Source organism: Gobio gobio (genome assembly GCF_949357685.1).
Source record: "Gobio gobio genome assembly, chromosome: 18".
Classification (NCBI taxonomy): Eukaryota; Metazoa; Chordata; class Actinopteri; order Cypriniformes; family Gobionidae; genus Gobio; species Gobio gobio.
Genome location: NC_137111.1, coordinates 16,718,009 through 16,734,388, shown reverse-complemented (window position 1 = coordinate 16,734,388; position 16,380 = coordinate 16,718,009). Strand labels below are relative to the sequence as shown.

Here is a 16,380-nt window from a genome sequence, read left to right as displayed (position 1 = left end):
ACCTTCAGCTCAGGGAATCTGATAAAATAAATGTCAAACCCAATCAATCAAACTAATTACACATAAAAAGAAGAGCTGTAGATGGACACAAACTCTGCATTGTATCAGGACTTTCTAATTCAGGTTCATAAAATAAAAAATAAAAAACCTGCATAAATTACAGTTTTACATTTTCTGGCTGCATATGCACCACCATGCTAGAATGTTGTGCGTGGTTGCCAGGGTGTTGCTATGTGGTTTACAAGTCTCTATGACGCCACACATTGTGTGCTATTACTTTTCTAAGGGATTATATTTATGATTTTCATCTAGTGCTTCAAAACTTTGAAAGAATGACTTAAGCTATATTTTATGGAAGCTTGATTCCGCCACGGAATAAAGGTCATTGCGACTTTTTATCTCACAAAGTTATAAAAGTCAGAATTGCATGATTTAAAGTCACAAATGAGTATTATAAAGTCAGAACTGCAAGATATAAACTCTCAATTTTGACTTTTTTTCTTTTCCTCACAAAAAGTCTTTAGTCACAATTCTGACTTTACAACTAACAATTGTGAGAAAGTCAGAATTGAGAGATAAAAAGTCACAATTATCTTTTAAATTGTTGTATTCCACGAAGGATACAAGGAAAAATTGTTGTAAGTTCCCATAATATTTAGCCACTATTAATATAAAATTAGTATCATCCAGAAATCTAAATAAATACAAAATTTAAAAGAAAAGTAATGTAACACCTTTCCTCAAAAATATCACGTTTAGGGTCAGGGAGGTTTTATTCAGCAAGAATACATTAACAAAAAATGACAGTAAAGACATTTTTAAAACGCATTTAAAACGCATATGATTAGTTGAGTCTTGGGGTCAGAAAGCCTAAAAAAAACCCTCAAATTAAACAACTCCTACATCACCACATGTTTTTTGGGAGGGATTCAAGAAAAATCCTCCTCACTCATCCAAAAACAAACTCCAGCATATTCAGCTGTCAGACACGACTGGAAATTCAAAAGGGACCTGGTTCTATGGTCAGATGAAACTATAAAAAGAGCTTTTTGGCAAAAATGTTATCAATTTTAACCCACCAGATGGGTTTGGTGAAAACAGGGATAAAAAGTACCCCATGTCCATGGTTACAAATTCAGCTGGATCTTTAATGTTGTGGGCCTATTTTTTTTTTGCTGGAGGTCCTGGACATCTTGTTCAGATATGTATCAAGGATTCTAGCAAATAACAACAGATAAAAAAATCTAAACCTGACGGCCTCTGCTAGAAATCATATAATGGTCCGTGGTTGGATCTTCCATCTGGACAACGATGCAAAACAAACATCAAAATCAACACACAAATGTGTCACTGAGCACAAAATGAAGCTTCTGCCATGACCATCCCAGTCCCCTGACCTGAACCCTATAGAAAATGAGTGGGGTGAACTGAAGAGAAGAAGGAACAACATGGAATCTGAAGGATCTGCAGAGATTTTTCTGTATGGACGAATGGTCTCTGATCTCTTGTCAGGTGTTCTCCAAACTCATCAGGCATTATAGAACAAGCCTCAGAGCTGTTATCTTGGCAAAAAGTATTTAATAAAAGGATGCCAATAATTATGACCAACATGTTGTGGAGAAAAGCATTAATTTCATAATGTAATGTATCCCCCACTTTCAATTATTTTACTGGGGCCTTGGGGAACAACCAGCCTGACTCCTCTGTGAGAGAACTGGCACACTTGAAAATATCCTGAGTTGCTGTAGTAGAGCTCTCGCCGATGGCCATTATCGGTGGCGGCATGACCAGGTCCTCAGAACAATAGCAGAAACCATCTGCAATACTCTTAACATCTGCCGGAGAACACGGCTGAGCAGGAACGCCATTCACTTTGTCAAAGAGGGAGAAAGACAAACTAGTGAACATCAGAAGGCAACTGGGCTTCTCTTTACTGCACAGGATTGGAGGATGGAAGCAGACCTTGAAAAGCGGATGCAATTTCCTCCCCACATCACAGAGACTACACTGCAGCCTGACATTGTGTTGTGGTCATACTGATCAAAAAGTGTTCTGATGCTTGAGCTCACCGTACCATGGGAAGAAAGGATGGAGGAGGCCTGTGAATGGAAAAGAGCAAAGTATGGGGAACAGAGGAGTGACTGCCAAAGGAAAGGTTGGAGAGCCAAGTGTTGGTCTGCGGAGGATGGGTGTCAGGGCTTTCCAGGTCAATCGCTGTGCAAGGCATACACGGCATTCAGGATCACAGGAGAGAGACGAAAAATAGCTATTCACACCACCACAGACGAGGGCAGATCCATGTGTTGCTGCAGGGGCACAGGCCGGGGTCTGACAACCCTGGTCGGGTCACCTGGGTGATACTCGAAACACCCAAAACACCCTGTTACCAGGTAATACCACTGATGATGCTCCAGCATAGCATCATTAAGATGTTTCTGTAAATATTTACTTCAATGAAAGGATAGAATTTTGTGGTTTTCTTTTAATAAAAGATCAAAAGGATAAACAATGCAGATTTATTTTTACAGCCATATTTGAACATATTTACCAGGGGTGCCAATAATTCTGACCACCACTGTAAATGCAGCCTTAGTGAGGGTAAGAATCTTCAAATGTATTCAAAAAATCTTCAGACTCCAAACTTTTGAACAGTAGTGTAAATCTATTTGAATTTAAATTACTACATGTAAAATGTTTTACACTCAAATCCTACACTTGTTCTGCTCGTGTTAAATTAATATGGCTAAAAAAACAACCAAAAAACCCCAAAAAACTATTCCACAACAAGCAGAGTCATGGCAGTGCACTAAGAACAGAATTTAAATGAGCTGAAGGCTAGATCCTCAATGAAAACCAACTGTACTGCCAAGGACAGATAAAAGAGGCAGTAATGGAGGGGCATGTGTGTAGGTCACAACGACTCTCCTCTGGGCTCCATTTGATAATCCTGGCATCTTCTCCTGAGAGATTTTGCATGATTTTGCACGATAAAGTCGCAATTGTGTATTATAAAGTCAGAATTGCGAGATATAAACTCTCAAAAGCATTGCACAGGGATTTACACAGGCAAAATACAGACACAGGGATCAGTGAACATGCCTTCATTAAGACACCCTGTAACCAAACAAATGCAAACACACAAAGAATCACAAAGAATCCGAGCCAGCATCACTGCATATTACAGTATTTTACATGTTTGGCCATCAACAAAACAGTCGAACCATTACAGCTCACAAAGAATTAAACTAAAGGGAGCCAAAACTGATCTGATCTATGGAAAGCTGTCTTGCATTCAACAGCTTTCAAATGTTGCCCTGGTCTTGGATAAGGGACTATGATTTCTGATGATATTAACCTTTTAAAATGCATTACGTGATATGTTTCATGATGCAATACACAAAGCTATGAAGCACATTTAATACATAACATTCTTCTTTCAGATGAATACAATTAAATATATAAAAAAATGTCCTGGCTAATTTAAGCATTACAATGGCAGTGAATGGCAGGCCAAAATTTGAAGCCCAAAAAGTGCATCCATCCATTATAAAAGTAATCCATACAGATCCGGGGGGGTTAATAAAGGCCTTCTGAAGTAAATCGATGGGCCTTCCGTATTCAACTTACAAAGAAAATGTAACACCTCTCGCAGTTCAAAACGCTTAAGCTACGTCCGGCTAGATTTTTTACTTTATAACGTGTTAAATAAGAATATTTTTCTTACACAAACCAATCAATTCGCTTCAGAAGGCCTTTATTAAGCCCCCGGAGCCGTGTGGATTACTTTTATAATGGATGAATGCACTTTTTTGCCAGCCATTTACTGCCATTATAACCCTTGGAAGAGCCAGGACATTTTTTAATATAACTCCTAGGATGGATTGAGGGTGAGTAAATCATGGGATCATTTTCATTTTTGGGTGAACTATACCTTTAAGGCCCCAATATACTCATTGCAAAGATCTTTTTCGCTCTTCAATTAGGGGTAAAAAGAAGTTGGAAACCTTTGCAGCGGTACACTGCTAGCGAACATCCCAATGCCGCTACTGCTGCAGAGAGTGGCGAATATGTGAAAATGTGCCGTGTGCTTTCCTCTCAGTAACAAAATAAACAAAAATGACATCAGTGAGAAAACGACGTGCATCTGATCATAGCGATGTGAATGTTTGCACAAGCTCGACACTCCAGTCAAGTAAAGTCACGTCATGTTTATTTTTATAGCACTTTATACAAAAGATGAACAGTATTAAACTTGAAAGAACAACGTCAGGGTTGCTTTCAATTAGAATTACAATTGAATTTTTACAATTGTTTTCAGACGTCTGACCTTGACGGACTCAGAGGAAATTAATCTGAGAAGATTTCAACATCAAAGTAGGCGGAGCCTCAGAGCCACACCTACCTATTACGTAAATGCCACAGACCAATCGTAGTTCGAAGGTGTCTACTAGGGATGCCACAATTCTCAATATAATATTGAACCGTTCGGTACGGCATTCACGGTTCAATACGCGATTGTGAATTGCGTTTTTTTCTATTTAATTAATAATTTTTCTACACATTCTATAATTTGCCTCGATCCCAATATACTGAACAACGCGACATGCATTCATATCACACATTAGTGGTAGAGTTATACTCACGGAACACTATAGTTATTCACAATCACGAATGTTAATTATTTGTATGCGTTTTAAAGCCTTTCCGGTTAAACATTTCATTTGCGTGCTTATGCACTGTTTTAACATGCGCTTTTCTGAGCATGAGCACTAAAAGCCTGTCAAACACGTGATTACTGGACTAAGTAGTCTTAGGCCGTGTGTCCACCAAAGCGTTTTTAGCCGGCTGAAAACGCTAGGTGCTCTGCTGAAAACGTCTCGCTGTGGGCGCTTGAGAACGTTTTGGCAGTGCAGCGTTTTTTTCAGTTGAGACTCTTTGCTTGTTATGATACGGAATATCCGCGGAAGTTACTAGTATCTCATTTCACAGATAGTTTGTTTCTGTATTGATTCTATATATAATGCTGATTCAATGTAAAGTATTTGCTCTGACTCTTGTTTTAAATTATTTTGTTCTGTTATTATACTGCTTGTTATCATCTGTTGACGTTGTACAGTACAAGCAGAATGTTGCAGTTAGTAGGTGTTGTATTTGTCCCGCCCCTCCTCCACTCTGATTGGACGGCTGGGTGAAAAGTGACAGTGATGAGCGCTGCGTTTTACTCAAAGTTGAACATTCTTCAACTCTAGGGCCGTGTGTCCACCAAAGCGTTTTTCCACGCAGCTGGCTGGCGTATTCAATTGTTTTCAATGGGAGCGCCGTGTTTTTAGAACGGCATGCGCATAACAAGGCGCTGAGCGAGTATTTCACACTCAAGCGCTGAGCGTTCAACGTTTTTTACTGGTTGCCTAGAGTTTAAGAATGTTCAACTTTGAGTAAAACGCAGCGCTCATCACTGTCACTTTTCACCCAGCCGTCCAATCAGAGTGGAGGAGGGGCGGGACAAATACAACACTGACCAACTGCAAGCAACATTCTGCTTGTACTGTACAATGTCAACAGATGATAACAAGCAGTATAATAACGGAACAAAATAATTTAAAACAAGAGCCAGAGCAAATACTTTACATTGTATGAGCATTTTATATAATCAATACAGAAACAAACTATCTGTGAAATAAGATACTAGTAACACTTCCGCGGATATTCCATATCATAACAAGAGTCTCAACTGAAAAAAAAAAAACCTGCTGAACTGCCAAAACGTTCTCAAGCGCCCACAGCCTTCCGTTTTCAGCAGAGCGCCTAGCGTTTTCAGCTGGATAAAAAAGCTTTGGTCTAGGCGATCAGTAAAAAACGCTGAACGTTCAGCACTTGAGCGTGAAATACTCGCTCAGCACCTCGTTACACTCATGGCGTTCTAAAAACGTGGCGCTCCCATTGAAAACAATTGAATACGCCAGCCAGCTGCGTGAAAAAAAAAAAAAAAAAAAACGCTTTGGTGGACACACGGCCTTACTGCGCTATAATACTGTCAAATACACACAAGGTTAACATAAACACAGTCGGTTATGTCTAAAGTGAAAGTAAAATCGGCGTGTCTGTATATTAGATGCGAGCAGGTCTTAAATTGACAGCAGCACAGCCGAGTGAACACGCTGCCGCTTGTCCTTAAAGGGACAGTTCACCTCTAAAATTATGTCATTATTTACTCACTCTAATGTTGTTCCAAACCTGTATTAATTTCTCCTGTTGAACACAGACAGGTGAATACCAGCCATTGACATCCATATTATTATTTCCTACAATGGGGACCAGCAACTGGTTGGTTTCCAACATTCTTCAAAATATATTTTATGTCCAACAGAAGAAAGAACTTTATTCAGGTTTAAAACAACTTGAGTGTGAGTAATCGATGACAGAATTTTCATTTTTGAGTGAACTATTCCTTTAATGTTAATAAAACAACAAAAGACAAAGAAAAAAAAATCACTCTCTGCTCTTGACTGAGAAACTTTAATACAGTAGCTTTAATAAGAATCAATGGATATTTTATAGTGAAGTCTATGTAGTGTTTTATTTTTACATTTATTCATTCAATTCTATATTCATATTTAAATGGTGCTGTACAGCTCTGAGCTGCCAGTGTAAATCTTTATATATATATATATATATGTATTTTATATTATACTATACACTAGGAATGTGTACAAGTGTTTTTTACATAAAGTTTTAAGTTTAAGTTAGGTTTTTCAAGTCTTTTAAGTAAAATAAAGAAAAATAGTAATTTTTCTCCTTAACCTCTTTCTGTTCCTGTCGCCTAAGAATAGAATAGCAAAAAACTGATGTGAGCCATCAGAACCGAAACCGAACCGAAAACCGTGGTTAAATAACCAAGGTATGTATTGAACCATGGACTAACTGTATTGTTGCATCCCTAGTGTCTAACAACCAGAGCACATTTTTTTCGTTTTGGCAAGTGGTTTCACACTCCCGAATGCTAAGTTCACACTGCAAGATTTGATTTTGACTCGCCGACAAATGCCCGAAATCATTGTCAAATCAGTGCATGTTCACGCAAGTGACAATAACGCAGAGTAAATTATCAAAGACATGATCCGAGTGAATCGTCAATGAGTTGCCGACGCCCGTGAGCTATTTGCCATGCTAAATATCTGGACCTATCTGCAATTCAAAATCCTGCTGTGTGAAATGTGTTCTGACTGAAAATTACATCAGCGATGACCTACAGCCAATTAGAGAGCAAGAGACAGGGCAGCGGGAAGTTCGGGGAGGAGTTATAGAACAGAATATCAGTATTTTAATAGATATATTTACAATTATATCAAACAGAAACAAAGCACAAACATTTGCTTGACCAGCCGCAACAGCAGCAAGGTCAAGGTCAAAAATAAATAAATAAATCACAAAAAAAAATCTAAATCTCTTTGCAGAACGCAATCCTTGCTCCCCGCTTTTCATTTTTAATAACACTTCCAGTCCTGCGTGAGAACTGCGTGAGACGCATGCGTAATCTCGCGTTGTTTCCTTGTCACTTCTTGTGTGTGTTTTTGAAACTTAGTTTGCAGACCGGACACAGTTGTCAGCGATTCTTCCTATTGTAAAGTCATGCAGTGTGAAACCCCCTGTCACCGATTCATCGTGTAGTGTAAACACAGCAGCAACTGAATGCTATCCCAGATAGTCATGCAGTGTGAAAAGAACTGTGATCTGACGAGTTTGAAAATCGTGCCGTGTGAACTCGGCATAAACAAACTCCAAACGAACTTCGTTTTGGCCTGATTTTAATTTTTTTTAAAGGACACCTACCAGTTCATTCTTTGATTTCACTTGATGTATATCGGGGCCTTTAGTCCAGTCTTCAGGGCAGAGCCGGCCTTAGGCATAAGCGAACTAAGCGGCTGCTTGGGGCCCCCAAGAGCACATGAAATAACTTTTTGTCTTCAGTGTCACATGATCCTTCAGAAATTATTCTAATATGATGATTTGATGCTCAACACACATATATAATTATCAGTGTTGAAAACAGTTGTGTACAATATTTGTAGTATTTTTTGAAAGCTTTCTGCTGTTCTTTTGAAACTTCTATTCATCAAAGACATTCAGCATAAGATATAGCATAAAAAAGTACATATCCCATTCTGAACTGTAGTACTGTAAGACTTTGAATATTAACACATGACCACTCTTGTGGGTTTGCTACTGTTACGATTAAAAACTGTATAAGGGTAAAAACATGACAGCCAGACATGATGTAAACAACACAGCTACAACTACTAACATTGATACTGGGTGTGTGGATGATCAAGAATTGACAATAACCAATCGTATTGGTGGCACTGGGGGGCCCCCAAATACAATTTTGCTTAGGGCCCCATAAGGGCTTGGGCCGGCCCTGCTTCAGGATCACAAAATCCTTCAGAAATCATTCTGTTTTATCTGGTGCTCAACAAACATTTCTTGTTATTATCAATGTTGAAAAAACAACCCCAAACTTTTGAACAGTAGTGTATACTAATTATGCAACAAAAGCACAGAAACTTTTTTCAGAAACGCAATTAAGTAGGTGTGTATTTAACTTGGGGCTGTCTTTGCATGTGTTTACATTCCTGGGGTGTGGTGATGCTATCAAGAGAGTTTTGTAAGATGAGTATATCCAGAGGGGCTGAAAAGGACACCCACACACAAGCACACCCACATATACATTCAGTCACCCACAAACACACACAGGAGCCCAGGTGCTACAAACAAGAATGTAAATATGTTTCACTTATGGGGGACAGATTTGCAAAACCTCTTGAAACCAACTTGAAATTGAAAGTTGGTATTCATTGAAATTGTTGAATAAAAAGGTCATACAATGTAACAGTAAAGTCTACACTACGCAACAAGTTGTCAGTAAGAGGTACTGGAGGGGGTGGGAATTATTTTAAATGGATAGGTGAAACCATAAAAAAAAAACATATCAAACTCAGGCACCAGAGTCACAGCAGATGGGAAAAAACAAGTTTAAAGTTTCTTGTAGGGCTGCAACAACTACTCAATAAAATAAAACATGATACATTATCAATAATGAAAATATTATCGAATTTGATTATCGATTAGTCGTGTCTGTGTGCAGTGCCTGGGAAACCATCAGCCGCTTTACAGTAGTAAATAACCCATTTCTTTTAACAAAACACATATGGAAAATAGCGGCAGGCAAAGGTACTAGTGGTAAAGGTACTGTACATGATCCCAGTTGTCCAAAACATGCTCACTGCTGGGATTTGTTATGTGGGGGGTTATATTATTTAAGCATGTTAGAAAAAAATATGTAAATGGAATAATTATTGTGCTGTGTGTACTTATAAGCTGGTGTCAGGATATATGAGAATGTGCCGTATGTATGTTTCTTTTTTTAAGTCATACCACAACAGTATATAAATGTCTTTATAGAAATCTTAAAATATGTATTTTCTTCAAAAGGCAAATTAAATTGTATCTTCATTTTAAATGGACAGCAATATAAATTTTTTAAAAAAAAAAGATAAATAAACATTTAATGATCTAGAAGCCTTTCACATATTTCTACACTAATTATATTCTACACTATACTGTCTGTACATCATATTTTTACAAATGAATACTTACAGAATACTTACAGAAAGTACAGAATACTTCCGTATTCTGTAAAACAGGTCTCATTGCTTCCGGTTTAGGTCTTTTGTATGAGCTTTATTAAATATAGAGCTGTTTTATAGAGCCTCCTTCAAAGGAGCGGGCAACAATGAGCATCATTTTATTTTATTTAAACTTTATTTATCCAGGTAAACTGTTTAAGAACCACTCCTCATTTACAAACATGACCTGGCATAATGTTCATCGCATATGCAGATCAGATTGATATCTAAAAGATAATTTTCTTCTTCCCACTAACATTTAAAAAAAGAGTTTCAGAGAAGGCCAGCAGCCAATAGCAAACTGACTTGTGTGGGTGAAGAATCAGCTGGCGTGTGCAGAACAGAACTAGCGCTTGTGGTCAGTTCTGCGTGTGAAAGACCTGTCAGGACTGAGGACTAGCAGTTTTTTTATTTCTCCTGGCAACTTGCTGATTTGTGTGCACAATCATAATTTTTGTGCTAGAGTTTGGGGTTTGTTATTTCTGCAGGTTTATATTTTACACGTGAGCTTTGTCACTGTGCTCACGCTGCTGTAATCCACTTGCATGCTTTTTATGTGCTGTTTTGTCCTTTATTTTACGGCACAAAAGACGACACGCTTAAATCATTGCTTGAATTAGTAAGAAATAGAAAGGTGTAAAAACATATAGCCTATATTGTTGAAAATGTGCGAAGAAAGTTCACTGATGAGTTACCACTGATGAGCTCAGCCCTGGCCCAATTTAACCCGTTTAAAAAATACTTAATCTCGCAGTTGTAATATTATGTAAATTGGACAACAAATTAATTTGATACATAAACTCACCACTGATGACCTTCTGCACAAAGTGGATTGATGGATATTGCCTCTTCACCAACTTTTTTTCCTGAAATAAAAATTTTAACAAGAAAATAAACAAGATGCAGAAGATGATATGAAGATGACAAGACAGACGATTTGCAGAAGATGATCGAACACCTGCTCACAGCTGGACTAACAAGATCTTCTAAAGGTTTAAATAGAGGGCATGCATCGACGTCACTTTCCCGCCGGAACACGACCCCCTCAGCCGGGACTGAGTGGCAGAAGAGCTGCTGCATGACTGGAGTTAATTGGGGAAAACGCGAGTAAAAGAAACTGTTATCAGTTTAAACTAAAGGTTGGACTCAATATACAACTTACAACTTACCAAAGATCCAAGGATATTGACATGCAGCCAGAAATCGTGTTTTCCTGTCATTTATATGTGCCAGATTTCGATACATAAATATTTATCACTGTCATTCATCACCATTTCGAGAGTGAATCCCGCATGTATATGCGGATGAGAAACTAAAGTTTTATTCAAATTCTGAATATATTATAGGCCTATTAATAACATTTTTTATATCGCCTAGACAGCGCACAGAGCGCAATCACTAAAAGCTGTCACTCATTCAATGAACGCGATCTCACAAAGTTCCTTATATTACATAAATCTTTTATTTACATAAATGTCTACACTTTGTTAGAGAAGATTTGCAGTGCAGAACTCAGCACTGAACAAAAGATCGAGCGGTGAGTGGATTCTAACTTCAACACCTACGATTGGCCATTGCATTCAAGAAATCAACAAACATGTTTACTCACTGAAGCGAAAACACGTTGGAAATTGAATCATTTGACAAGCGCAAATAGGTCTTTGATGATGACAGAAGAATGATGTCACTGTCATTATAATGAAATAAAAAGTCTCACCTGGGAGGCCAAGCTGTATATCACTTCACTATACATAGAGCAAATCACAAGCATGCAACGGCATAGTTACGTTTAGTAGGGGAGAGCGGGGCACAACCTAAGGGGCACAACCTAATGCTTTTTGACTGTCTCAGTTTGTGTAAATCCACTTGGTGTTCAGAGTATTTATTTTTCCCCACATTCATTTCACACGTTTAGTACAATTATGTGGATTTGTTCCATTAATACAGTGTATACTTTTTTCTTGATTTACCCTGAAAGAATGGAAGTGAAATGTGACAACATGCCCCATAGGTGTGGTACATTGTAACATGTGAGGGGTACATTGTAACATGAGCATATGACAGCTTAAAATGTTACCTGATATAATAAAAAAAAATATCCAAGACAAACTAAATTATTTTGTCAATAAAATTCAATTATTAACTTTTTAAAATAAAATAATGGCATTTCTAAAACATTAAAAGTATACACATTTTTGAGTTTGACAACAAACACATCGCTAAATACAGCTATACAGCATAGTTAAAAAAACATAATAATAATAATAAATCATTTATGAATATTGACTCAGTCATTATTCACCCTTTTCTCATGGTTTCTCAAAAGAATTCCTAAAAGTATAGAATATAATAGCATATTTCGAATAGGGGCTCATTCATTGTAACGCAGTGTTACAACGCACCCGATCTGTACAACTCGGATTTAAACTGCGGCTTGTGTCTTCTGCTGGTTAAATCAGCATTAAAGAACTATCTCAACTGTTAAACAACATTTATAGATATAAGATTAAAATAATATATGATTAGTCTTGTTTTAAATAAACACAAAAAACAGAGATGAAAAATAAACTTAAGTTAGAAATTTCCTTTTGCTATGGTTAAATAAATGTTCAGTAATATCTTCCAAAGATTTTTTTATTTTGGCGCAATTATTTCTCTAAATAATGTTGATATGGCAACTAGTAAATATACTAAGTTTCGTCATCCTGGCATGTGTGGAAAGTTTTAAACCATGCGTGTTACAACTAACCCTGCGTTAGGCCCCGCGCTCCCCTATGCTCCCCTATGTCTTGAAATTACCAAAAAGTACCAATAAATTACGTAACTGGTACGTTGTGCTGGGAAGGATTTACATGCAGGTATGATGTTCATTCTATTTATTAGGATCAGTGTCCATATGTTTATTAACAGTTCATGCATTTACCATCATGGTAAATGTAGTTTCTGTAGTTTCCAAAATACCACTTTATTTTCACTTATTTTGTTACTGATGACTACGGTGGCTCAAACCAACTTATTAACTTTATTGTATTAGCAAATATTAGTCTGGGGCTGCTAATAATACCCTTACCTTATACTGTTATTCATCAGTGTTAGTGAGATTCTTACAATTTATGTTTGTAAAGTAATGTGGTACAGTACTTGTGTGTATGTCAAACATTTTTGAGAACTAAATTAGCTTGGTTAAAATTCCTCAATTTGGGTCGTGGCTTCATAACCATGGGAAAATGTGGGTCCCATAACTAAACCAGTTGAGAACCACTGCTTTATGCAAGCGAAAGTGGCTTCCCCAATTGCAGCCACTTCGTTGTCTATTACAGATATTTTGCCAATTTCCCAAGAAGTGACATGATGGAAACGCTGCAAATGTTTTATGCTGTATTTCAGTTTTGTGCATAAGTTAAATCCGCAACTTTAGATGGAAACATAGCTATTGAAGCTTTCATACAGAGAAGTGACTGGAGAACAGCAATTAAAGACACAATAGAAAAGAAGGATCAGAAACTGAACTAGTTGATCCTGTCCCTCCATATACACATGGACTGAGTTGCTATTGTGTTACATTTAATTAGCAGGGAGAGAAGGACAAAAAAAGAACAGAAAGGGATGGAAAGTACAGCCAAATTAAGAGCTAATACAGGGCACACGGAACTGATAACCTCAAGACAGCCCTTTTCTTCTTCCCGATTCTAGGTAGATGGTTCCATTTTCGTGAATAAGTCAAGATGGGTTATAAATTAATTAGTTAATGATTTAACTACATTAATCTTCTTCAATCAAATTATATGGCAATTCATTCATTCATTTAATACATCACATTTAATTTAATGAATGAGAAAAGAGAAAAGCCACCATATGATTATAATTAAATAATATTTCATGGTAATTGAAAGCAAGGACTACATTTTTAAGTTTAAGTTTAATTAAACATTATGTCAAATTATGAAAATCCAGCACAAATGTCTACAGTCTATAAATACATATATACCCGTAATCATGAAAGCTGTGATTACCGTTTTCAGCGTAGCTCTTCTTCTTTGCGAGGTCAACGGCAAAATCATGTGCATCTGCATAGGCTCTGGACAACCGCCAAAGGTACTGCCACTTCTGATCGAACTGCAAGCACATACATGACATGTGTGTAACTTTTATTAATAAACCAGAAACCATCGTACACTACTATTCATAAGTTTGGGGTCAGTAAGATTTTTTTATGTTTTTGAAAGAAGTATGTTCTGTTCACCAAGACTGCGTTTATTTGATCAAAAATACAGTAAAACATTAATATTTATTTAGCATTTTCAATTTGAAAATATTTAAAAATGCTATTTCTGTGATGTAAAGCTGTATTTTTGCATCATTACTCCAGTCTTCAGTGTCACATGATCCTTCAGAAATCATTCTAATATGGTGATTTGCTGCTCAAGAAACATTTCTTCTTATTATCAGTGTTGAAAACAGTTATGCTGCTTAATTTTCATGGAGATACTCTGATGAATAGAAAGTTCAAAAGAACAACATACACCGATCAGGCCTAACATTATGACAGGTGAAGTGAATAACACTGAATATCTCTTCATCACCTGTTAGTGTGTCGGATATATTAGGCAGCAAGTGAACGTTTTATCCTCAAAGAAAAATGGGCAAGCGTAAGGATTTGATCAAGTCTGACCAAATTGTGATGACAAACAAGAAGTTAATGCTGGTTCTGATAGAAAGGTGTCAGAATACACGGTGCATCACAGTTAGTTGCGGCCTCTTTCAGTAGGATAATGCGCCCTGCCACAAAGCAAAAGTGGTTCAGGAATGGTTTGAGGAGCACACTTCAATGACTTTGAGGTGTTGACTTGGCCTACAAATTCCCCAGATCTCAATCCAATCGAGCATCTGTGGGATGTGCTGAACAAACAAGTCCGATCCATGGAGGCCTCGCAACTTACAGGACTTAAAGGAGCTGCTGCTAACATCTTGGTGCCAGATACCACAGCACACCTTCAGGGGTCTAGTGGAGTCCATGCCTAGACAGGTCAGAGCTGTTTTGGCAGAAAAAGGGGGACTAACACAATATAACACCTGATCGTTTATTTGAAATAAAAATCTTTTGTAACATTATACATTTCTTTACTGTCACAGGTGATCAATGTAATGCACCATTGAAGAATAAAAGCATGACGTTCTTTCAAAAAATAAACCCTGACCCCAATCTTTTGAAAGGAAGTTTACATACCTCTTCTTTCCTCTCCAGCAGAACATCCAGGCCTTGTGCTTTTTCTGCACCATTACAGCTGTGCAGTCGGTCTGCTTTCTGCAGTAGAGCCATTAATTCATCCACTGGTTCCTGCAGTGGCTTTCGTTCATCGCCACTTTCCTCTTCCTCAGAATCTGTCAGTGCGGTTATATACCTGTGAGCATGACAGTAAGGAGCACAGTGAGCATGTCTCTGTTGTTGTGATGACATTGGCTTCGTATAAGACTGAAAACCTTTAGCTATGTTTTACAGGAATGTCAATTCTTGACAACAAGGATGTCATTTACATGGTAATTTACACTTCAGTTTAACTTGGAGCTGAAGTGAAACTGAAGTGACTCTATAAGTCAAAGAGAAATCAAAATTGACCCAAATAACTTGCTTCCATTCACAATACAGAGGTAAAGTGGCTTTTGAAAAGGTGGTGGTGGGTGATATGGCAAAAATATCACATCACAAAATATTTTTTTAGGCAGGATCACAATTTTATCACGATTATTTTTCATGTTGGATTTTAAGTCACTGAGCAATACAGCCAAACTAATTTCCCCATTTTAAAATGTAGCCTTACAAGGTAACAATTCAAATAGTGCGCTTCGGCTGTACACACGCAGAAAGCTTACGTCAATGATGGTGATGAGCGATGCAGAAACAAGCAAAAGCATACGTAAGCAGATGCATATGTAAAATAACGAGATCATCAACATTAAACAGCATATAAATCAAAACTGCCTAATGTTACTGGTTGAAATGTTGACCCAGGACGAGCTATAGGACTGTGAAGCTTTGGGGGTGTTGATGGACTTGATCTACTCCATCTATGTTTTGATAATCGTTCTGATTCCCATCTGGATGTAGCACGTTTTTCTCAGCTTTTTGCTCAAAATGTAGCTTTTTTATGAAACTTATCCACATTCAAGTGTTGATAAAAAAGCATGCATTAAGCTATACTAAAACTGTATAGTTGTGTTTCAAAGGAGAGGGTCTGTTCCTTCTTTTGCTATATTGCATGTTCAGATGTTCATACAACAAAACATTCTATGAACATTTAAACATGTAAAAATTATTTTTAAAAATGCTGGCGGTGGCTGGCAATAAAAAATACAAAAAAAGCTGCCGGGGAAAGAGATAAAAACAGGAAGTTAAAGTTTTGCTTAGTTTAGACTATGCTTTCAACCTGTGTTTTTTTCCTACTCAAGTGAGAGAAGGTGAAGAAATAAATAAATTGGGTAATAAATGTACATATTTAAGGGTGTCACTGATGCAGTTAATGGATATGCATTCATAAAGTATTTAAATGCAAAATATCACACAAGTGAAGCAGGGTAATTAATGGTTTATTGGGATTGTCGGGTTCAGTACTACACCTAAAGGCTTCAATAAAAAAACACTGTGAGAGCTGTTTATTATACCCGCCTAACTTTTACAGCTTTCAAAAAAATGCCCCTT

At 37.3% G+C, this 16,380-nt stretch overlaps 1 protein-coding gene across 2 annotated transcripts in view; it reads right to left on the bottom strand.

Moving 5' to 3' along the window:
- Positions 1 to 16,380, bottom strand: part of rmdn2 (regulator of microtubule dynamics 2) — a 71,446-nt gene that overhangs the window by 20,120 nt on the left and 34,946 nt on the right. For both annotated transcript variants that reach the window (XM_079843099.1, XM_079843100.1), the window contains exons 4-6: positions 14,911 to 15,085; positions 13,697 to 13,799; positions 10,489 to 10,549 (exon numbers count right to left, since the gene is read on the bottom strand). In XM_079843099.1, coding sequence (XP_079699225.1) covers positions 10,489 to 10,549; positions 13,697 to 13,799; positions 14,911 to 15,085 — 339 coding nt within the window. The remainder of the gene's footprint in view (positions 1 to 10,488; positions 10,550 to 13,696; positions 13,800 to 14,910; positions 15,086 to 16,380) is intronic.